Source organism: Schistocerca piceifrons, chromosome 1 (genome assembly GCF_021461385.2).
Source record: "Schistocerca piceifrons isolate TAMUIC-IGC-003096 chromosome 1, iqSchPice1.1, whole genome shotgun sequence".
NCBI lineage: Eukaryota > Metazoa > Arthropoda > Insecta > Orthoptera > Acrididae > Schistocerca > Schistocerca piceifrons.
This window is the reverse complement of record NC_060138.1, coordinates 896724648-896750006: the sequence shown is the minus strand read 5'-3', so window position 1 is coordinate 896750006 and position 25359 is coordinate 896724648. Positions and strand designations below refer to the sequence as shown.

Sequence of the window (25359 nt, the reverse complement as noted above, 5' to 3'; positions counted from 1 at the left end):
TACCTCATAAGTGCTATTACTTCTTTATTTAGGAGAAATTCATTTGAAATTCTGAAGTTAGCAGGGATATCATATGCAGAGCGAAAGGTAATCTCCAACTTGTACAGGAACCAGCCTGCAATTTTAAGACTCGATGGACACAAAAAGGTGAAAATAGTTAATAAGGGAGTGAAACAGCGTTGCCGCTTATTCCTTGTGTTTTGTGACCTATACGTTGAGTAAGCACTAAAGGAAACCAAAGAAAAATTTGGAAACAGTTTGTAGCTTATCCCCTCATGTTTTCAAATCTGTACATAGAGCAAGCAGTAAATGAAGCCAAAGAAAAATTCAAATACGGAATTAAAGTTAATGGAGAAGAAAAAAAAAAACTTCAAGGTTTGCGAATGATATTCTAGTTCTGCAGAAGAACTCGTTAAACGGAATGGATAGTGCCTTGAGAATTGCTTCGAAGATGAATATGAACAAAGATAAAACAAGAGTAATGCAATGTTCTGATCTAAATCAGGATATCGTCAGGAGAGTTCCAGGGAAGCGTGATAGGACCGCTGCTATCTTTTATGTACATAAATGAACTAACAGACAGGGTGCGCAAGAGTCTGCGGCTGTTTTCTGATGACGCTGTGCTGCACGGGAAGATGTCGTCGTTACGTGACTGTAGGAGGATACAATATGATTTAGACAAAAATTTCTGTTTCGTGTGATGAATGGCAGCTAGCTTTAAATGTAGAAAAATTAATGTTAATGCAGATAAGTAGGAAAGGCAATTCCATAATATACGGATACAGCATTAGTAGTATACTACTTGACACAGTCAGGTCGACTTAATATCTAGGCCTAACGTAGCAAAGAGATACGAAACGGAATGATCACGTAAGGACGATTGTAGGGAAGGAAAATAGGCGGCTTCGGTTTATTAGGAGAATTTTAGGAAAATGTGGTTCCTCTGTAAAGGAGACCGCGTGTACAACACTAGTGCGACACAGTCTGAGTACTCGTCGAGTGTTTTGGTTTCCTACCAGGTGGGATTAAAGGAAGATATCGAAGCAATTCAGAGGCAGGCTGCTAGATATATTACCTGTAGGTTCGGTCAATAAACGAGTATTACAGAGACGCTTCGTGGGAATCCCTGGAGGAAAAACGACGTTCTTTTGCGGAACACTGTTGAGAAAATTTAGAGAACCGGGTTTTGAAGCTGACACAGGAAGATCCTAGTGCCACCAACGAACATTTCATGTAAGGACCACGAACTTAAGAGAATTAGGGCTCGAACAGAGGCTTATAGATAGTCGTTTCTCCGTCGCTCTATTTGCGAGTGGAACAGGAACGGAAATAGTAGTGGTACAACGAACCCTCCCCTACGCACCGTACTACGGCTTGTGGAGTATGTATGTAGATGTAGATGCTGAGCGAATTAAATTAGCAAATGAGTGGCTGAAAGTAGTAGGCAGGTTTTGCTATTTGAGCTGCAAAATAACTCGCGATGGCCGAGACAGAGAGGAATAAAACGCAGACTGGAAAGAGCAAGAAAAGTATTTCTGAAAGATACATTAGTTAACACGAATATAAACTGAAAGATTATGAATTTTTTTCCTGGAGATTTTTGTATGGTACGTTGCATTGTCTGTAACGAAAATATGGGCAATAAACAGTTTGGACAAAGATTCGAAAGGTTTTGCAGAATAAAACAGAAGATTAAGTAGATAGGTCGTCTACTAATGACAAGGTACAAGACTGAAACAGGCAGAAAGCTTTATGGCACAACGTAACTTTTAAGAAGGGATAAGTTCACAGGACATATCCTGAAGAATGGTACTGGAGCTAGTTGCGTCTATGTTGATGACGTGGGTGCTGTAAACGGAGACCATCATTTGATTATACAGCAAGTACGTTCGAATGGATGTGGAGTGTAGCAGTTATGCAGAGAGAAAGCGGCTTGCACAGGATAGAACAGCGTTTAGAGCTGGATCAAAACAGTATTCAGACTGAAGATTACAAAATGCGCAAAAATTTTCTCTTTCACTGTCTTTCATAAGAATAGATAAATAACAGCTACTGATGTGCGATACGTAGCGAACTCCGCAGAAATATGCGGACCTCGTTCATGTCCATGCATGTATCGTCAAAACTTAGGAAATTGTCAAATTTACTATATTTCTGCCTTACTTACAGTTTCCATATGGTAGCAACTACAGTGTAGTGCAGTACATGCTCTAATTACGATAGATTAAACACATTCACAAAATGAAGGCTGTACTCTTCGTTTTAATTTGTACTTCTGTGCCATTCATACTTTTGGTTTCGTTGTTACTAACTGGTATTAAAATGTGTATTATTTAAGTCAGCCGCGCGGTTAGAGGCGCCATGTCACTAATCGTGCGGCCCTTCCTGCCGCTTCGAGTGCTCCCTCGGGCATGGGTGCGAGTGTTGTCTTTATCGTTAAGTTAGTTGAACTGGTGTGTAAGTCTAGGGACCGATGACCTCAGCAGTTTGGTCCCTTAGGAATTCACACACATTTGAACATTTCTTTAAGTGACCTCAAAAATTGAAATTCGATTTAATATAAGATATAGAACCGACACTGTAATAAAACTATGTAGAATTTTGCCATCGTTATTTAGCATACAACACATAAATCTGAGGAATGCAGTCCACAGTTACTCATTTCGGGAGTCAAGCTCCCATCACCTGGCTGCCTGCGTTCAACCCTTCACGCTCATACAATCCTCATGAAAGATAATATTCATACTTGCTTTAAAAAATTAAAAATAAGGTTTTACCAATAGTGTTTAGATATTTATAATGCGTTTTATGTAAATTGGAAGAGAATAAATAGCTCGAAAGCTTTTGTAACATTGTCACTGCACATCATCATTCTGTGTGAACAGTATAGTGTAGCCTATCACATTTTTCTGTGGAACCTCTCATTGTGAAAACTCTGAAACTTTGATACATTGGACTACAATGCACTCATGGTCATAAAAAAATCAGTGGATATCATTATGAAACCTAGTTCCAAGAAAGTATGCTACAGAATCTTTACAGTTATTACTGTATATTCCTGACCTTTAGACCACACAATTTCCTCGGCCTATTCGATACTTTTGCATTCCAGAAATGCGATATCTGTTTCTTTTAACGTAGACACGCACTACAGATTGAGGAGTTTGCTAAATCATGAAATTTTAAAGGAACGTTTTGCTCCCAAAGCTGATAAAAATGAGGAATTCTTAAGCATTAGCATCAGCCGCAATATAGGAGAAGACAGCTATGCTTTTCAGGAGGTTGATGATGAACAGAACAGGTTTTCTCATTCTCTCATAGCATAAAACCATCACTGGGCGCACCATGGCTCTTTCTCCGCTGTGATATGTGGTAAATTATAAATATTTACAGAGTACTTCCAATGTTAAAATTTCGACGCGTGTGAGCTGAGACTCTCATTGAAGATTTTGTAGTTTGCAGATCTCTTTATGCCTAAATAATGTTTCTGAAATAACACAAATATCTATAAACTGAGGTATATCTGAACGCGCCTGCTAATAATAATGAGACTACGGTATTACTCATCCGGTAACGCTACGTCTCCGAAATAGGGATTCTGTTGCCAGAAACGAAATTATTCGCACAAGTTATATTGTCGTTTGTGTTCCTCTCCCGTAGGAAAGGTGGTTCGAGTGTTGGTGTCTTCCAAGGGGTTGACAAGTAGCCTTTTGTCCGCGAGGGGGGGGGGGGGGGGGGGGGAGGGGGGGGCAGGAGTTTATTCCTCTGTATGTATTTGTTTCCACTGAAACTCATTAGGGGCTTAACACAGCAGGATCTAATACAGAGAGCCTTGCCCCGCGTGGAACACTGGCTCCTCATACGTATTCCGTCTCCTTGGATAAGATCTTATACACAGTCCGAGTCAATATAACTCGTGGGACCACCCGCGCTTCCTTCGTTACTAATTGGACAACGGTTTCTCGGCACATAACACGCTACGATGTATCTTAAACCAACCTGAATTATAACACAGCGTCCTTTATTGTGGAGTGTTAGTTGTGAAGTAGCTATCGAATGATACCGTCTGTACCATTCGTTCTTGTCCCTACGACTCGAACACGGCGAGAGCGCGTAGCGGCGTGGAATGCTCCTGGCCACCATCGTTTCCAGTACAACCTGTCCCATTCCTCCTGTCAAAACCTTATCGAAGTTTACCAGCGGAGTTAACATTATTTTAAGTTAACGGTCTGGGTACGGGAAGAGATTAGAACATTTTAAATTCTGGAATTTTATTGGCTCTCGTCTGAGACACAAATTGATACGTAGGTTATCTTTTGTCTCCCCCAAAAGTTGTTTCAGAACAGCTATTTCATGCTGTACGCGAAATGAAACAAGTGCGCACATTTACAGGCTGTCCAGCAAAGGAGACCCTGATTTCAAAATTAAATATCTCGAAAACTAAGATGGATATTTTTATTTTGAAAATTGTAAGAATTTTATACAGAAGTTGTACAGACGTTTCGAAATAGTTCGAAAAGCTGCTAACGGATGGCGCTGTAATGGCAGGACGTAGTGCCTATAAATATCGCGCCGCAGCTCAAAGCGATCGTTTCACCACTGAAAGTGAAAGGAGGTTAGCGTACCGACAGAAAAAATTGAAATCAGTCTTTCATTTAACAAAGCGTTTTTCTGTTGCTGTGATACTACAGGTTAGAACACAGTTCGACGGCAACAAGGCGCAGTTTTCAAGCACTATTTAATATATTCCAGTAGGAAACGATGCGAAAGCCGTTCACAAGCACTTCGCCGAATTCCAGCGGACAGGGAGCGTGGCAGATGAACTAGCGGGAAATGTTAGCCTCAGGCAAACTGTAGTTACTCCTGAAAATGTCGCCACGGTTTCTGAAATTATTCAACAAAATTCGACGAAGTCTCTCCGAAGAATTGCGGCAGATACTGGTTTGAAGAGTTGCAGCAAGCAGAAAATACTGAGACAGGGCCTACACATGTGTCTATTCAAAGTCCAAAGCCACTAGGCCGTACCTCTACGAAAAGTGCGACGGATTGCTGACTTTGCGAACCTGCTTCCCACAATGATTTATGTGGAAGGATTTAATATTCGCTGCATCTGGTTTGCAGATGAAGCATACTACTATCTCAGTAGTGTTGTGGATTAAGAAAACTGGCGATTTTAGTGTTCCGAAAATCCATGTTTGTATGAAGCGAAACCACAGTATTCTGTCAGAGTTACTATTTGGGTTCTAGTATGCAGCAGAGGAGTGTTTAGCCCATTTTTCATGCGTGGAAAGATCACTATTGAATGTTACGTTGCAATATTGGAACAATTTGTCGCCACAAAGTTAGCGTTGGACAATCGACCAGGCGCCGAGTGGTTCATGTAAGATGGGGCCAGACCACATCGCTCCGAGCAGGAATTTCGCTTTCTTGAGGAATACTCCGAGGATCAATATTCATTACGTGTGATTATTGCAAATTTACTGGGGGCAGGGATGGATTCGCCTCCACATATTCGCCCAATCTGATTCCTTGTGACTACTTTTTGTGGGGCACAAAAACGACACTCTCTACCGAAACGATCCCACCACGCTGGACGAGTTGAATCGGCGATGTGATTGGCATCTGAATCCATTCCCGTTGAAACACTGCAGAATGTGAAGGCAGATTTCATTCTTCGTTTGCGCCACTTCTGTACATTTCGAAAAGACTAATGTGACTGCAAACACTACTGCAGAAAACGAGTATAATTATGCAGGCTGAAACTGTACGCGCTGCACAGGGTACTGCGTCATCTGTTAGCATCTTTTCGAACTATTTCGAAACTTTTGTATAACTTCTGTATGAAATTCTTATAGCTTTCACAATAAACATACCTCTGCGCTTTTCTATCGATCTTAGTATCCGACTGGACTCGCATTCGGGAGGACGACGGTCCAATCCCGCGTCCGGCCATCCTGATTTAGGTTGTCCGTGATTTCCTTAAATCGCTCCAGGCAAATGCCTAGGGATGGCTCCTTTGAAAGGGCACGGCAGGCTTCCTTCCCCGTCCTTCCCTAATCCGATGAGACCGATGACCCCGCTGTTTGGTCTCTTCCCCAAACAAACCCAACCCCCCCCCCCCCCCCTCTTAGTTTTCGACGTATTTAATTTTGAAATCAGGTACTCATTTGCTGGACACACCGTATGTGCAGACTGAGCAACAATGAATATGAAACTTCCTGGCAGATTAAAACTGTGTGCCGGACTGAGACTCGAATTCGGGACCTTTGCCTTTTGTGGGCAAGTGCTCTACCAACTGAGCTACCCAAGCACGACTCACGCCCCGTCCTCATTACTTCCGCCAGTACCTCGTCTCCTACCTTCCAAACTTTACAGAAGCTCTCCTGCGAACATTGCAGGACTCACTCCTGAAAGAAAGGATATTGCGGAGACATGGCTTAGCCACAGCCTGAGGGATGCTTCTAGAATGAGATTTTCACTCTGTAAAGTTTGGAAGGTAGGAGACGAGGTACTGGCGGAAATAAATCTGAGAGAACGGGGCGTGAGTCGTGCTTGGATAGCTCAGTTGGTAGAGCACTTGCCCGCGATAGGCAAAGGTCCCGAGTTCGAGTCTCGGTCCGGCACACAGTTTTAATCTGCCAGGAAGTTTCATATCAGCGCACACTCCGCTGCAGAGTTAAAATTCTCATTCTGGAAACAATGAATGTCTTCCAGTATCTTGAGAAAATTATGGAATCGATTACTACGCAGTTTGCAGTCCGTGTAATATTATACGTAGGCTTCTGATTGCTGCATAGAGGACTTTCAAATCTATTCAGGGAAAATAATTGTGGTTACTGTGGATATTAGCTGCACTACTGCCCGCCTTCCAACATCTTATACGTAAAATTTCAATACCCGGTAGAACCTTTAATCTCTGTGTTTTTAGTTTCTTAGACGTATAATAATAGCTTCCATTAATCTAATATTCCTCAGTTCCACATGAGGGCAATGCGTGAATCCATAATGATTCTTTCACCTAGCAGCGGAGGATGTGCTGCTTTTGAAAATTTTTAGAAGTTCAAAATTGCATTCTGGACTGGGCCACGAACCCGGAACTTTGCCTTTCAATAGCATTGCTCGTACCATCTCAGTTATCCAGACACGACGCAAGACCCTCCATCACACTCTTGGCAAACAGTTTTAATCTGATAGGAATTTTCAAATGCAAAGTTAAAGAGCTATTCTGGAAATAATCCCTTACTCTGTGGCTAAGCCAGGTCTCTGCAGTATCCTTTCTTCCAGTAGTGCTAGTCCAAAAAAGTATTCAGGAGAGCTTTTACGCAGTTTGTAAAACAGGGGAGAAGCACTAACGAAGCGTGGATCAAACTGTGCTTTGATATTTTCCAGATGAGCTTAATTAATGGCTCAAATGGCTCTCAGCACTATGGGACTCAATATCTGAGGTCATCAGTCCCCTAGAACTTAGAACTACTTAAACCTAACTAACCTATGGACATCACACACATCCATGCCCGAGGCAGGATTCGAACCTGCGACCGTAGCAGTCACGCGGTTCCGGACTGAAGTGCCTAGAACCGCACGGCCACCGCGGCCGACTCTTAATTAATAATAAATCAACAAGCTTTAGTAATGAAGTTACAATCCAGATTTGTTATCAGAACTCAGAAATGTAATAATTTATATGCCAGTTGTTAGTGAGATTATACGGTTTTTTGATTTTCACTTTTATAATGACGGTAAATCACAATGCAGTCTGAGGATCGCTTTCACTAGCATCAAACAACAGTTCATTCAGCCTACGTATTTCGCTCGATGGTAGCATTTAAAAATCCGATGCCACGTATAAAGGCAAGGACAATGAGAAACATTTTATGCTTCCGTTTTCGCTTTTTCGTTGGGAACGAGGGACGAATTAGAAAACAAAATATTGGAGTCCTCACAATCCTTTATGGAACTGCTAAATTATATCCCTGCTTCCACTCATTCGGAAGTGCAACGTTATCCAAAATCTCCTCAAATTTTGGAGCTCTTGTTTTAAACACTGTGAAATACATTTAGTAGTCATAATCTTCCTTGTAGAATGCGGAACCCTAAAAAAAATCAAAGTCTTACAGAAAGTTAATACATGTCGAAGTGTGATTGAATGCAGCGAGTATCAGTAAGTGAGAAACAAAAATGATGTGCTACAGATGTTTAACTGTTTCAGTTCTAAATTTTGATTTAAATTATAAAAGCTAATGAATTTAAACCCGAATGAAAGAAATGTTGTACAAAAATCATCTCAGAATAGAGAGAGAGAGAGAGAGAGAGAGAAATAAGTGTATCGCTGCAACTTCGTTTACGAGCACCTAAAACTTTTTCTTTCATTATTTTAGTTAATGTCGGATACATAAGATAGTATGACCTCAGTCTGGAAAGTGGTAGCCTTTTTCGTTTAAATCTCATACTCTGAACTTAACATACAACGTTAACAACTGGTTTTCTGGTTCCCCTAGATCCGACAGATGATTTCTGTAAGCGACTTTCTTAACTTAAGGTATTGAGAAATTTTGGTATTGAGAAATTTTGTATAGATCAAGCAAGTAAAGCTGAGTCAGAAATAATAAAAAATTTGAAAATCAAAATATTATATTTATGCCCACACACCAAAAACTTCTTCGTTTTGAATATTAAATTCTCGTAAAGCGTAGGAGATCAATGACAAAGAATACATATACCAAACCAAAAAATGACAGAAATAGGTGGCAGCAATAATAAATGAAGCATTCCCGGTACCTGCCTCGATTTAACAACCATGAAGAAAAGTTAGAAAAGTTGTAAAACTAGAGTTTCCAAGATGTGAAAGTTATTTCGAATACTGAAATCAACAGCGAAAAGCACCAACCGCAATAGGAATCTGCATTTGACATGTAGCGATGAAGTCGCAATAAAACACACTGATTTTTAAGTTAAGTGACTTATGTTGATGTTTCTACTAGGAATTTAAAAAATCTCCAAGAACTTGGAAAAGGAGAAACAAGGGTACGACTTTAAGCTACGGGGAAGAGGTTTCCAATCCCAGCTTTATTGAGCATTCTGTACTCATCAACATTTTGTTTGCATTATGGTGTATTTAGTACAAGACAAAATGAATTCTTGACATTCTTCCTTGGTTTCTTCATTGTGAGGCAATGATTGACTTGGGACAGTGATTTACAAATGAGATACTGAAAGGGAGTACATGGTGCCAGCCGCTGAGATTAACACATGCGCAGCAGGTATAAACCGATAACAGTAAACAGCTGCACGGAAATGAGTAACTGAACGAGAATTAACAGACTCATATGCAAATGTAGATCCCGTATTGATCTCCAGCGGAGGCCGATAGTGTTTTGCCAGACTGTGTGTTCATTAGTACTAGATTGCCATTTATCCCTTTATTATCGCTACTGCGTTGATTGCCAACACCTCCTGCAAATTGAAACTATTGCCTGGGGTGCTTCCCTCGGTACATCAATTTCGAGCTGTCAAGTACACGGTCCCATTTAATGTTATTTACTGACTGTGCATTTTTATCTTATTCAGCAATTTCAGTTCCTGCTTTCGTGTTACTGGGAGTAAACAACAGTAAGTATGTACCTGTTTGTTATGAGAGCCAGCAGAAAAATAATGCCTCCGAATTTTTATGTAAAAACTCTTAATTTTTTAAAAATAAAACAAGTTTCTCAACATTCACATCCTTATTTTCCATGTCTACACATTTGCAGCCCTCTACCGCTAGAGGGCTCCGAATTGTAGTGTGTAACATGACTGTGTGTATCGTAACTATGTAGGTCAGTAAGGAACAGCATGCTGTAATTTAATTTCGAATTGGGAGAGTTCATCTACACGTGGAGCACTCTCTCCTTCACCGTGGCAATGCCAGACCGCACACAACAATCCGACGTCTTGGGTTCACTTCATCGATCAACCTGCATACAGGCCCCACTTGGCTCTATCCGATTTTCATCTGTTACCAGAACTTAAAGAACATCTTCGAGGACTTCACTTTGATAGTGATAAGCGATGGAAGCAAAGGTGAGGTTGTGGCCCCGTTAAAAAAGCCAAACGTTGTACACTGACGATATCAAGAAACTGGTCTCTCGTTGGGCGAAATGTGTTTGTCGCCAGGGTGACTGTGTTGAGAAATAAATGTGTAGACATGAAGAATAAATATGCAGAATGTTAATAACGTTAGTTTTATTTATAAAGCCTTAAGAGTTTTGACACAAAAAAATTCGGAGGCATTACTTTTCAGAAATGTCTCGTATAGTTACTGAAGTGTTACGATTACTGAAACGGTTGTAATTTTGACAGGGGCCTCGCCCATAATAGATAACCAGTTTGTAAATGAAAGGTGAGTGTGATGACAAAGACAAGTGTCATAGTGAGAAGTTAGTTCAGAGATGTAAGGCCGTATCTTTGCGTTCAACGTACTCAAATTTCGTATCGCCTACGTCGGTAGAAACTGAGGAGAAACATGTATAATACTCTGTTTCTGCTCTTCCTCTGTGATATAGTAATAAGACGCTTTTCCAAAATTATAGGAACTAAATAACAAGTCACACTTGCTCTAAGTCTTAAATAGAACATAGTAAACAACCAGCCATAGCTAGGAATCTTATGAGAGGGAACCGAAAGCAGAGCCTTCTGCAGTAGCTTATACTGACTGATTCAGATTTAATACTCATGCAGTAAATTAATGGAATTGCTCAGTCCCCAGCATTCACAGAAATTAAAGTAACTTATTGGCCATTAATGAAGTAATAGTATAATGAGGAGAACTGTTGAAAGCACTTCATCGTAGTTTTAGATAGGGAAAGCCCAATTGGATCTAATAGTCCAGGAGAATGAAACTATTTTTTATATTGCTTTTCCACGAGATTGACAATGTGACAGCTACCTCCAAATCAGAAAATTTAAAGAGAGAGAGAGAGAGAGAGAGAGAGAGAGAGAGAGAGAGAGGAAGAGGAAAGTGGTCCTCTTTATACCAAGTACCAGGGGTGATAATAACTAAACTGTGTTCCGAGAGCTTCAGTGCGGGTTGTATACATCGCTGGATGCTCAAACATCAAAGGTATGTTCATTACTCGGTGTGCTCGAGGAGTACGCTGAAAAAATGTTCCTCTTTTTGCCGTCAGGTTAAAATTTGGTGCTGTAAGCATTCAGCATGTGAAATGTTTTCTGTTTTGACATGAGATGCTATTTGTCGTTTGGCGACGCGTGCTGATTACTTTTGTGAAGTTACTGTTGGTGTAACGGGTTAAGAAAGTTGAAATGCCTTGGCTCTTGAGAAGAAGGACCGTGCACTGCTGGCAAATATCACATTACGAAGAGGCCCCATGTCAAGAATATGATCAAGAAATCTGAAGAAAATGTGCATTACTTGGTGCAGCGGGGGAGGGAGGCGGTCCATTCCCATGGCAGCTGTTGATTATGTTGCTGTAGCTGTAGCCGACCGTACACCACATGCCTCACATTCTGCAGCCAATGCTCGAGCTGTGTCACAGGAGTTGATACTCCCCTGGTCAACAGGTCAAATGATTTTGAAGCGCATTTTACACTGGCATCACTACAAGATTCAGACTATGCACCAAATGAAGCCCCAAGACGGGCGACAACACCGTGTCTTCGGGCTTCGTTTTTTGGCACGCATGGAAAAGGGTGACATATGGCCGGGGAATACTCCTTGGACGGACGTTGCGTATTTTACTCTACACGGTGCCACGAATGCACAGAACCTCCGCATGTGTGGTTCTAATCCGCCAAATGTCGAGCAGGAACATACAATGCTCCCAGTTTGTGTGACTGTGTGATGTGGTTTCACAAGCTCCTCCATTCTTCGTCCGTTTTTCTTCGTGGAGATGGCACCTCATGTAACTATTAGGTGTAGAGTGACATGCGCACGTCATATGGACCTCCTTGTACAACACGTGATACTAGCTTTGCAAGAACGCAACTGTGTCCACACCACTACTTCAGTGCAAGATGGGGCGACAACAAATGTCACGTGCTAGGTGAAAAATTTGCTTCTGTAAACCTTTGGTAACTACCACATCATCTCTAGGCAATTTCAAAGTATGTACCCTTCCAGGTCCCCCGACCTAAATCTGTGTGACTTCTAGTTGTGGGGATGTCTGACAGATAGTGCCTACCAAGGAAGTATATGGACTCTTCCTGGTCTGAAGGATAGCATGCGACATGAATTCATGCTGTGTGCAATTGTCAACTATGCCGTGCTACGGATGCTGCATGTTGCTTAGTCGAGAGACAGATACGTTGTAATTTGCGACCATATCGTAATAGATTTGCGAGTACCGTCGTTATTATGTGTTTGATCGTTCCGCCTATTTTTCTGCGCCCACGCCTCATTCTGACTGTTATATGTCCACCAGGCCCCAGCTGCCTTTCGATGCCGGGAAGGATCCCAGTACTCAGTTTGACAACAGGCTGAATGAATGTGAGGCCATCCTGGAGGGACTGAAACGAGGATAAATCACTGCTCCTACCAGGGGTTGAACCCAGGACCTCTAGGGCAGGAGAGTAAGTGTTCTTGCTGCTAAACCACATTGACCACATTATACTAACAAATAGACCGTATGAAAATAAATGAAAACTACGAAGTATTCTGTAAGGCTAAAGAAAGAGCACTTCTCAACCTGAGGGCTGGCTAGAAATCCACAGGTACGAATCTTGAGAGGCGTATGCTCTCGCTTTACTCTGAGCTGAAAATGTAATCGCCACTACCTGAGGCAACTACGGGTTAACGTCGAATCTGAGCTACGGTACTTTTTTTTTCACATACGAAAATCATAACCGCACTGGAGACTTGCAGTAACTGGCAGATTAATACGTAAGATAATTCAAGAAATTAATGAATTCTAACCATTGTCGGCTTTCTAGCCTGTCTTTTATTTTTTTACAAGTTGGTTATATTCCACTGCCTGTGTCACCTTCTTTCACGCCGATACTACACAAGTTTCTTAGAATCACCACTGTTCTCCCACTGGTCCGCAGAAGTCAATGTCGAACCACATACATCGCGGCCTTGCGATGAACGTCGTACGGGAGATCCCAAATTTTTGGTACCCTCAGATTTGAAGTAACTGCCACGGAGCACAAATTTTTGATCAATTAGAATGTGCACCTAGTCGAATGAGTCTACCCTTTGATACTGCTAGCAAACCAAAGAGGAGCACTAAGTCAGCTGGCGAAAGTAGACCCCAAACCGCCTTCATTTACTCTTAGACAACTCAATTAAAGGAGTTACTGCTACTATGAAGACTTAACGTTCAATTAACACTCGCAACGAAGCCGAACGGCAGTAAATCGCAGTAAAGTCCTTCTGCAAGTCGAGAGACAGTTAACCGTGTTCTTAGAAATCGAGAAACGTCAGATTCATTAGTTCCGCATACTAGTGAGTGGCCGGTTCTGTCATCGCAACAGTGAGTATAACGTGCAAAATCCATCACTTCTTAACAACTAGTCTAGTTGTTAAGAATCTTTGGAGGATCAGAGACAAAGATACTGTAAATAAACGAGTGGATTGTGCGGGAGCGCGGTAGGTGCTGTGTTCTCGCGGGATATTCCAGGAGGAATGACTCCTGACGAGCCCCCTGAGGGTGCGGTTTCGGAATTTCCAGAAGATACAGTGCCTCACACAAGGAGGACGATTTTGTGTCTGAAATAATTCCAGTGGACTGGATAACGTAAAACTCGGACAGAGTAATCAGTAGTAGTATCACTGCAGTAATATAGTGTTTAGCTGCAGTGGCTAACTACACACTGTTCTCTTTGAACAGTTAAGTACACGCTGAGTGCCAATACATTAGCCGTCCCTTTATATTAGTTTGTATTTCAGCTGAAGAGTTGACAACCAAACTGCGTAAAAAGATGTCATCATATTGTTAACAGGAGACGGGATCAGCCAGATAAGACACCAGATAAAAAATTAGTCACTTCCAGCACAAACACTAATACTTTGTAGCACCGCCGCCAGCACTGACAGTAGCCTAAATCTGGCGAGGAAGAGAGTGCAAGAGTTTCTTGAGGGATACCATATTCAGCCGAAGTCACTCATTGATGATTAATCGCCGGCCTGAGTGGCCGAGCGGTTCTAGGCGCTACAGTCTGGATCCGCGCGACCGCTATGGTCGCAGGTTCGAATCCTGCCTCGGGCATGGATGTGTGTGATGTCCTTAGGTTAGTTAGGTTTAAGTAGTTCTAAGTTCTAGGGGACTGATGACCTGAGAAGTTAAGTCCCATAGTGTTCAGATTCATTTGAACCATTTTGATGATTAATCCCATAAAGTAACCAACTTCCAGAGATCTTGATTGCTCCGCTTCACAGACTGTTCTAAATAGTCTCAGACATTGTCTGTGACATTATACCCAGGGGATTTAATGATGTAGTAGGATGCGATAGATAGGAGTGTCCACAGTGTACTCATCGTGAAGATGTAGAATAAACGAGAGTACCTGTTGAAACAAACATGTTCACCGTTACCCAAGTAAATGGGGCCCAAATGACTACCAGAAAACCTTAGAACTACACCTTCCACACACCGTGTTTTAAACGCCTCTTTGGGCCGTAGGTGTGTTCTACACCTTGCATCGTTTGAAAAAGAGCCCAAATCGCGACTCGTTGCCCAACCCCACGGGCCTCCATAGGGCAGGCATCTCGTTTCTGTGAAGTGTAGCCTACTGAAGACGTGCAGCTTTATGCACCGCTGTGAGCGATGGCCTTCAGAAGGTGCGTGACTCCAAACGTCCAGTTCCCTTCCCAATGTTCACCAGGAAACTGTCAGAATTTTACTTTCATTTAATGTAGCAGCAACTTCTGTCTCGTTTGAAACTGCTTGTCCATTGATAAAGTGTGACATTCGCCTCCAGTCCAAGTCTGTTAGAATCTTTAACAACTGTTGATACCACCGTTACATGACTGTGAGTGGTACACCATTCCTCTTAGAGGTGTTGGACGGCCTGCATTGACACACCAACAAATCAGGCAGCTTCATCAAGGTGTGATAATGGTCATATTCATTCTCGAAGCCTTCTTTCTGCCATGTCGCCTTGTCGACCCATCTAATTCTGCTAATTCCATACAACCGACTAACAAATACACAACACTTCATCGACACCACATTCGTTAACTGTGGACGGACACTTTGTGAGGTCTCCGTTATTTTAAGAGATCTATTTTTCAAATCTTACGAAGTCAATTCGCTGCATTAATCAGTGTCCAGGAAATTCCGGCAGTGACCAGGAAGTCGGTCCCCATGAAGGCAAATGTAGCAACCAGGCCATATTGTGCGATTGTGAACCACAGGAGTGGAGAGGGGAACGCGAGACTTGATAACAGATCTTAGTCGGCAGTAAAGATGTAAGGGAACCACTGGTGTTCTGACTTGAAGTGCCCGTTTTACTTCATTAAATATTAATGATTTAAGTCATTTTTCGACGTAATTGGCATTAGGAGCAGCTTACGGTTCATCAGAGCATTAAGACAATAATACCACAATGTAGTTAACATGTACATTGAATAAAAAATGAATAATTTTAACTTATTGAAGATATACGAAGGGCTATCAAGTATTACGAGGTAAGCAAGAGATTTCGGGAGTGCACCAAGCTCGCAGTTGGTGACAGGACATACCCCGCGCCTGTTCATATGTGAGAGTCGCCAATAGAATGTAATCAGTTACTGTCCAGGTAGGATATTCGGCTTTACCATGCTCTCGGAACTTCTTAACTTTGTGAAAGGAATCCTTTTATGATACTAAACTGTTAATATTGTACGGTATTTGTGAAACGTCTCGGGCTGTATCCAGCCCTTTGATAGGATGGCACGCGAAAACTTCGGGAACGGCGATGTGCCATAGGGTGTCATTATCAAGTTTCTGGGAGGAGGAATTAGGATAGGTCGGCGTTTGGAATCTTTCAAAAAGTGACTCTGAACCTTCCAGAACGAAAGTGTTAGGAGTTTTCAGACTGGTGAAATAAAATACGCGGTTTCAGACTGGCCAACAGCGCAGTTTAGGCGGAGCAGGACAGCTATGTATCACGCACTTCTTCACCGGTAGCCATAGGAAATACACTTGGTCGTTGAGAGGCGTAGAGAACATACTAATCACCGCGAGAGAAGTAGTGGATTCACGAGCAGAGGGCCACGCCATGACAGCGTCTGTCTCCCTCAAAAGTGTAGCAGCAAACGGCGTCCGAAAAGGCTGGGTGATCTTTCGGCCATGATCTTACTCACTGGCCTCTATTTCTCTTTACTTACTAACCTTCCGATGCCATCATCACCAACATTTTGATTTTGCAATTAGCAGTCAGTTAACACGATTTGTTGTTCGTTCGGTTTATTTTTTGAGAACTTTTCCAGTCCTTTCTCTCGGAAGATCCACAAAGATTTATATGCACTCATTTTCACATTATGAGTGTTTGATTCTTGTTTGTTCTGAGCAATCATAGAACTCACAGCCGATAAATGTACGTGATTTGTAACCCTTGTTTCATTACAGAAACAGATAGTCCCCATTACTAATTAGTAATCATTATTGTTTGATCAGGGCCACAACTACAGTACACGTGTTAGCGCCAACCCTTTCCGCCCCGTGTGCACAATTCCTGTACCGTAGAGGGGGACTTGCACCTTGAGAGAGAATACTCAGTGCATGTCAGTGGCAAAACATCTAAATCTACATCCATACTCCGCAAGCCACCTGACGGTGTGTGGCGGAGGATACTTTGAGTACCTCTATCGGTTCTCACTTGTATTCCAGTCTCGTATTGTTCGTGGAAAGAAAATTGTCGGTATGCCTCTGTGTGGGCTCTAATCTCTCCGATTTTATCCTCATTGTCTCTTCACGAGATATACGTAGGAGGGAGCAATATACTGCTTGACTCCTCGGTGAAGGTTTGTTCTCGAAACTTCAACAAAAGCCCGTACCGAGCTACTGAGCGTCTCTCCTGCAGGGTCTTCCACTGGAGTTTATCTATCATGTCCGTAACGCTTTCGCAATTAGTAAATGATCCTGTAACGAAGCGCGCTGCTCTCCGTTGGATCTTCTCTATCGCTTCTATCAACCCTGTCTGGTACGGATCCCACACTGGTGAGCAGTATTCAAGCAGTGGGCGAACAAGTGTACAGATTGACTAGAGTCTTGCATTTGAAAATAAACGCGTCAGAATGGCATCCCGGAATTTATTTCACAGAAAATAGCTACACTCACCACTAAGAATCACTGGTCTTCCGAAGAATCCAGTGCGTACCAGATCTGCATTTGGGAACACCATTTACGAGAGCTTCATAGATAACAGGAAGGAGGAAATGGTACGTGCCGATACGCTAAAGTAATCAAAGAATGGATCACCTTATCTAGTGCATATACGGATATGGTGTCTGTTCTTTGGGACATGTCCGAAAGAACAGACACCATATCCGTGTAAGTACGTAGTTCTGGCAACACCGGCCATGACCTACTTCTTCTGTGCGGATGCACACGTATTCCCCGAAGTCTTACGGGACTTGGTAAGAATGTCTTCCACGAGTAATGAGTGTGTGGACATACAAGGTGAGAATGTGGGTCTCCGGGAGGCATGCGCGAGATAGACCCTGCACTTGCGCTATCCTCTGTGCCCTCGGTGGCTCAGATGGATAGACGGTCTGCCATGTAAGCAGGAGATCTCGGGTTCGAGTCCCAGTCGGGGCACACATTTTCATCTGTCCCCGTTGATATATATATATTATTAAAATGTAATTCTAATTTTATCTAGTGCAGTCTTCGGGGAAAGGCTTGACCACTACATTGTACGTCAACTACACCACTTTCTACGGAATAGCAATTGAAATGAGAAACTTGTACGAAGGTTCTAATGCACGAGGTAAGTTTGCACAACATGAGCGCCTGGTAAGGGTTCTACGCCATCCACAGGGCCAAATAAACCCATGTTCTCTTTCAGTGGTTGATCGATACTTTGTTCGGCGAGCTTATCTTCCAAAACAGGAAAAGCTGACTACGCAGTGTGACTCACCTCTGGTAGGGCACCTGAGGGGAGAGCAGCACCTTGTGCGCCGGCGGCTGCCGCTGCAGCACCTGGCGGCCGTAGACGCCGTAGCCGAAGCCGTAGATCTCGTCCTCCTCCCTGTCGCTGAGGCAGCTGGACGGCTGGTACTTGCCCGGCACGTAAATGGGCTGCGACAGCGACGTGGTCAGCTGCTGAGGGCTGGGGTTCGAGTCCGGCGTGGAGGCCGGCGTGCCGCCCGCAGCGCCCGCCCCCGCGCCGGAGCCCAGCACACGCATCCGCGGCGAGAGCTCGTCCCACTCGCGGCGCCGGAGCTCGTCTAGGTGCTCCAGCACGTCGCCGTAGTGCGTGTTGAACAGGTCCGCGTACCGCGAAGCCAGCCCCTCCAGGTAGCCCCGCTCGCCAGTCTGTAAACCACAAAGCGCAACACTCTTCAAACTGGAGGAAGGATATTTTATCTCTTGTCACAGTATGCCTTATGTTGATAATTTTGACAGTATATTTATGCATTAACGCGAATGCATTGTCTTGGCATGGTTGGAAGTTTGAGGAAATTTTGTTATTTATGCATTTATTTCAACTGGCAAATATAGGGCCTTCAGGACTAGAATACATAACAACAAAGATTATTATTATTCTTTCCTTTCTCAGACGTTATGTGTGGTTAAAAATGGAAAGTGACGCGGACCTTGATCAAGCGTGACTTCCTTTTAACTGTACGGTATATGTTACATTGCATTTAGAAACTTTCGGGTAATTGAACTTGTATCAATAATTACGGATTTCTGTAGTTGTATATATACGCTTGGATGTAGCTATATTGCGTTGATGTACTGGTCGATACTGTGTGATATGACTCCTGTAGTTGATAGTGTAATTGGTATGTCAACTTTATCCTGATGCCACATGTCTTTGACTTCCTCAGCCAGTTGGATGTATTTTTCAATTTTTTTCTCCTGTTTTCTTCTGTATATTTGTTGTATTGGGTATGGATATTTCGATTAGTTGTATTAATTTCTTCTTTTTATTGGTAAGTATGATGTCAGGTTTGTTATGTGGTGTTGTTTTATCTGTTATAATGGTTCTGTTCCAGTATAATTTGTATTCATCATTCTCCAGTACGTTTTGTGGTGCATACTAGTTTGTGGGAACGTGTTGTTTTATTAGTTTATGTTGTATGGCAAGTTGCTGATGTATTATTTTTGCTACATTGTCATGTCTTCTGGTGTATTCTGTATTTGCTAGTATTGTACATCCGCTTGTGATATGATCTACTGTTTCTATTTGTTGTTTGCAAAGTCTGCATTTATCTGTTGTGGTATTGGGATCTTTAATAATGCTTGCTGTATTATTATTATTATTATTATTATTATTATCGTCATTGTCGTCATTGTCGTCATTGTCGTCATTGTCGTCATTGTCGTCATTGTCGTCATCGTCGTCGTCGTCATCATCATCATCATCGTCGTCGTCATCATCGTCGTCGTCATCATCGTCGTCGTCATCATCGTCGTCGTCATCATCGTCGTCGTCATCATCGTCGTCGTCATCATCGTCGTCGTCATCATCGTCGTCGTCGTCACCATCGTCATCATCATCGTCATCATCATGATCATGATGAGAGTGATGGTTTTGGTAACCTATCTAAACCATTTGAAAACAAAACTGCAGTGAAATAAGAATATGAACTTTCACCAATTATGTCTGATTGTGTCCTACAGAAGGTAACTCAAGAGTGGCAGATAAAAATGAGTCTCTACAATATCCCAAACGGCGTCATGTTACGCTATCAAGCGAGTGGGCTTAAATTCAACTGCCTTCCTTTCAAAGGTGATCTAGTATTTTTAGCGCAAAATCTGGACATTGCAAACAACGAATAAAAGTACTAAAAGAAAATACGAACCACATACAAACAAATGCAAAAGATCCAACGTGGGCAATGAAAACAAATTACGGTGACATCAAAAGAACACATTGTTCATGTTGTAGGAGAGATTCTCACCCCGAAAATCAATGAGGAGACAGCAGTTTCAGGACACCCAGAAACAGGGAGACAGCAAATGGATTATGTCAGAACACTTACGAACGTAAATTCCTATCTTCTATTACACCAAATTCAGTCAAACATTAATTTTTATTTGCAAAAGAGACAAATGATGGAAATGGACGTTCTTAAAGACAAAAAAGTAAGGAAATGTCTGTGCAAAAAAAGTAACAAGCGAAGAGTTTCATTTAATTTGATATCAGGCAAGGAATTACATGATAAGTCAGCGACAAGGTGTTTTGTTGCTGTGCAGCCTTTCATCGTTGCGAAGTGACTGTGTCAGTTACATGTACTTGCGCCCCAATACGTAGTATTAACAGTCGTATCATGCACTGAGCAGCAAATGTGAAGTACTGCGAACTGAATGCTCTGACTAAATCATCTTGGTAACGGCGTTGCGAGGACAACATGAATCAAAATTGTATCTATTTAACTTATTTCTGTTTTTCATTACCAAACACACTCCATTTTATGTAACAAAAAAATGGTTCAAATGGCTCTGAGCACTATGGGACTCAACTGCTGTGGTCATTAGTCCCCTACAACTTAGAACTTCTTTAACCTAACTAACCTAAGGACATCACACACACCCATGCCCGAGGCAGGATTCGAACCTGCGACCGCAGCAGCAGCGCGGCTCCGGACTGGAGCGCCTAGAACCGCACGGCCACCGCGGCCGGCTTTATGTAACACATTGAGATATATGTATCTGATAATCAGCAACACTAATACTGCAATTATTTTTATAAATAAAAACATGTCGTTGTTGATGAAATGTTCTCGCTTTATTAGCTGAGTCGTGTCGTCCTGTTATCGCAACGCCGTCTCAGGTTTTGGGTGTGTGTGTGGGGGGGGGGGGGGGGGGGGGCCAGCGGCAATGGTGTGGTTGAGCGGATGTCTGTGCATCGAGTCCTGTCTATTCCGTCCACTGCCTACGCCGCTTTCACATCATTAGCTTTCGCAACACATTTTTGCTAGCGCACATACCGTCCGGAACTCAGTTGGAAACAGCTGTACAAGCTGACAAGACCATGTACTTGGTCGGCCGGAGTGGCCGTGCGGTTCTGGGCGCTACAGTCTGGAACCTCGCGACCGCTACGGTCGCAGGTTCGAATACTGCCTCGGGCATGGATGTGTGTGATGTCCTTAGGTTAGTTAGGTTTAATTAGTTCTAAGTTCTAGGCGACTGATGATCTCAGAAGTTAAGTCACATAGTGCTCAGAGCCATTTGAACCATCATGTAATCGTGTTTTGATTGCCTCCTTGATGACCGAACGCGTTGGCGCGGTACAGTACCTTTGTCTGTTGAAAAACAACATGTGTCGTTCGTTGTAACTGTACTCCGCTACCGCGTACTTGTCTGTTTAGCCAAGGCGAACGCTACTCTTTTGCTCCGAAAACCGCTATGAGAAGCATCGCTGTGGCTGGCCGATGTACTGTACGTCACACTCACAGCTGATTCTGTAGAAGCCAGGGGCCCGTAGTCATAGCTGGGCTTTGACTGAACTAAGCATATTCTCGATTTTTACGGTTGAGAGGAAAATGGTTTATATAATCTATTTCTCTACTATCCTGGCAGTTTTGGCTGTGGGGTGGTCCTGTGTACGGAGGGCACGACAGGCGCTTGGTTCCATATTCTGCGTCATTTTATTTCTTTTCCTTTCTCTGCTGGAGAGCGAGTGTTAATCGAGTTTCCGAATAGCTGTTTCTGCGAAAGATCTCTCGCAGATGCGGCAGCTTGGTAGAATGACTCTCCTTGTCGCATACGGCTAGCGCTCTGTGTACCAGGGTGGTGAGCACAGATTTACATTTCGATGGGTAGTGGCAGTTATTGGCGTTTAGCTGTAGGTCCGTGTGTGTCTTCTTCCACAGGCGAATAGAAACATACTTCTTACTCTTTTGAAACGTTTACACGGCATTTTATGGTAAAGATGTTTTCTCCTGTGGTTTCCAGTAATTTTCGGAATGTATTCTGTATGCGTTCTTATTCTATTTTTGCGATGCTAATGAAATAAAATAAGAATATTATTCATCAAATTTAAACATTTAACAGCAAAATAAGGATATATTTATAGCAACAGGTAGCCAGAAAGCTGACTAAGATACTGACCATGAATCAGAATTTTGTTAACAACCATCCTAATAATTAAAGGACTAATTAAACTAAACTTGTTTTGGTATTCTATCAAATACAATTCGGAAACAACCGGAATTTTTTTTTTATAAAAAAGCATAAACAACATTCTAATTTCTACTTGGGACCATTTCTCGGTTCTAACATCAACTTCCGACCGCGTCTGGAGTTTGATTCGACTCTTTATGACGTTCTTGTGCCCGAAAGAGATGGAAAGCTTCCTAAAATTAAAGCAAAATGGGGTGAGAGGATGAGGAAAGAGGTTGGAGGATTGAAGGAGGGGGAAGGGGGAACGAGAGAATTTTCAAATCAAGAAACCGTTTTCACTTACAACAGAAATAACTCATTTGCGATGAAATATTTATGTTTCATAGGATTTTTTTTTTGTTTAAATCTTGTCCTTGCGTTAGACATGAAGACATATCGAGAGTAATCATCGTGTGATTGGCTCCTGTTCTCGGAAACGTGATTCCTGAGTGCCCCCGAAACTGCAAACTTCAATCATCTCGTTCTCATTAACAAAATATGGTTAGTTGTGGGAATTTGCGAAACCGAGGCAGAAATAGTGGTTACATTTTTTTTTAGGTATTACCTTCCTATCTAACTCTCGTAGTTGCGAAATGAAGGCATTGTTTTTAATAAAAGTTCCTGTAGAAGAGAAACGTCCCGTACGCAAACGGAAAGCCACGCGCAATAACAAAGTGGTGTAATTATAAAGTGAGGTCCCTAATTTGCCTTTAAAGTACTAGTGGACGCACACCTGCGCAGACACTTCGCACGCGTGTCTACACAGTGGGGACCGATGGACATCCTGGAACCACAGGCTCTTGATTATCGCTCACTCTTCCGGCCAAGTGCTGCAGCGTCTCGGAAAGAGATGAGCCTTTTTTTTCCTATGTGCATTTTTGTCTGAAGATCACCGAAGCACGAATGTACCTCCTAGGATCCGACAAAGCGTAACGAACTCTCTCCAGAAGCGACGATAGAGGAAATAAACTCACTACTAGAGAGGAAACTTAGTAACAAATTCCAGTTGGAGCGACACAGGCTCTCACACGTTCACGGATGTCAGTATCCGTTACGTAACGCTCGTATACGGACACTAGCTGAGAATGTGCCCCCTACCGTGGAATGTGCTCCCCGGCATACTTTTCCTGCTGATACGCCAACAACAGCCTCACGTCTAAAGCCTCGGCAAGAATCTCTCCTACCTTGCGTGCTTCGTTCATGTTGTCTGCCTCGTTATTCACAGGCAGCTTCGAGGTCAAACACAACTCACAGGAGCAGACTTTTCTCGTTGCCCGCTTACAAAAACCTGTCTTTCGTCGCACCGATATTCGTTAGCGCAGTCACGAGTGTTAATGGCAACTTGTTGTGTCCCATTTCACAAGGTATTTCGTTGTTAGAGTGCTGAAGGAGAAAGAAAATTTTAGGTAGTCTCTATATAGAGGTCATTAGAGACGGATCGTTAGTTGCGATAAGGGGAGAAGAATGACTGACTTCGTTTTTAAAGGAACTAGCCTATTAATTGTCCACACTGATTAATGTAGGCCATCATCAGTTCTTTACAGTGGTAATGATGTATGTGTTTCATTCCTGAGCGCAGTGTCAATGTGAAAACGTTTTGCTGTCCAGGCAAGGCAAGTACGGAGATAGCGTGTCCGTGTCATTTTGATTTTGTGGTACGATTATTACTAATGAGCTACAAAGAGCAATCAGAACATTCAGAAATGGCTCTTACAAAATCATAGCATATTTTGCCCCGAAGTATTTACTCCATAAGCTTTAAAGTAGGAACTGAGACACTTTCGGATAGCGAGCCACTGCTTAAAATATTTATAAATATGTTTTTATTCGGAGCTAATATTCAGAAACGATGGAGAAGTTTTTCGTGACTGCTGTGTCTGCGGGCAGTTCTACTAAAAACTTTTCGAAACGGCAAATTAATCCCCGATACATAGATTTAGGAAGGAAAGTCTCTTCGTGTAAGCACTGAGATCAAGAAAAATAAATGCAAGAAGTTTTGGATTTATTCGTGTAACACTCGTATACGAACAGTACGTATAAAAAAAAAAAAAAAAATCGCGAAGAGTTGATGGAAGCTTTCCTTTGAAGTCTGCTGAGAGGGAGAATCCATAGGAGGAAAAGAAAAATATTCAGGACATATTGTGCCGGTAACACACGACTGAGAAGAAGTTGTCTTAAGCAAGCTTTGCGGCCTGAGTTCCCCACCCGATCCTGCAGTCCCAAGGGATGCGCGGGAGAAACCGATTTTCTTAATGTAATCAAACCAAGTGGAAACAAAAGAATTGCCTCTGCGATGAAATGAAAGCACCGCAGGAGGACTGGAAGGTTGCTGATATCCACTTACGGCTCTGCCAAACTGTATTTAATACGTAGTACCGTCGTCATTCTATAACCAAGGGTTATTCATCATTCAGATAAAATATTTATTGCTGCGTATGAATTTCATTATGTCTTGAAGAACAGACATGGCATAGACATGGTGCCAGTAGGTGTAAAGTAATCTTACGTTCTGATCATTATTTTTTTGATACTAAATGCCTCCCGTACGACAGGATACTGTGGGAGATATATCGTGTTCTCAGGTGCAGTTTCAGGTGTAACAATACGCTTTTCTGCATGTTTAGATCTGCCTGACAGGCATTGTATCTAATAACTGGAACTACTATCAGTTCTGACGAGCCATTAAACAGTTAGCACGAAGAGACTTTGCAGTGAAACAAAGGAGAGCGATGTTCAATGTTTCTTTTAATTTTTCTGGATATACTGAAATATATATCTCCGGTGATTGGAGAAGACTGTCTTCATCTCTCCACCATATTAGTATAGTTAAATGGATTTCAGATGAGAAGACACCATTGTCACGAACGCTCCTCGCCCGGATCGGGTCCTAAAGCGTCACTGAAGGACGAACTAGTCGAGAGAGAGAGAGAGAGAGAGAGAGAGAGAGAGAGAGAGAGAGAGAGAGAGAGAGATACGTGTTCTCCAAGCAGATCAGTGAATTCTTAGACCTGACACCACATGCAGCTCGCTCCTGTCGAAAGATCACGTTAAAGATGGAAATTTTATTCCTCATATACCCCATGACCCAGAATGGAAGCGTAGATGG

General features: G+C 42.5%; 1 protein-coding gene across 1 annotated transcript in view; it reads right to left on the bottom strand.

Moving 5' to 3' along the window:
* LOC124776439 (SAM and SH3 domain-containing protein 1-like) overlaps positions 1-25359 on the bottom strand; it is a 342406-nt gene that overhangs the window by 306142 nt on the left and 10905 nt on the right. The window contains exon 2 of the mRNA XM_047251441.1: positions 18058-18455. Coding sequence (XP_047107397.1) covers positions 18058-18455 — 398 coding nt within the window. The remainder of the gene's footprint in view (positions 1-18057; positions 18456-25359) is intronic.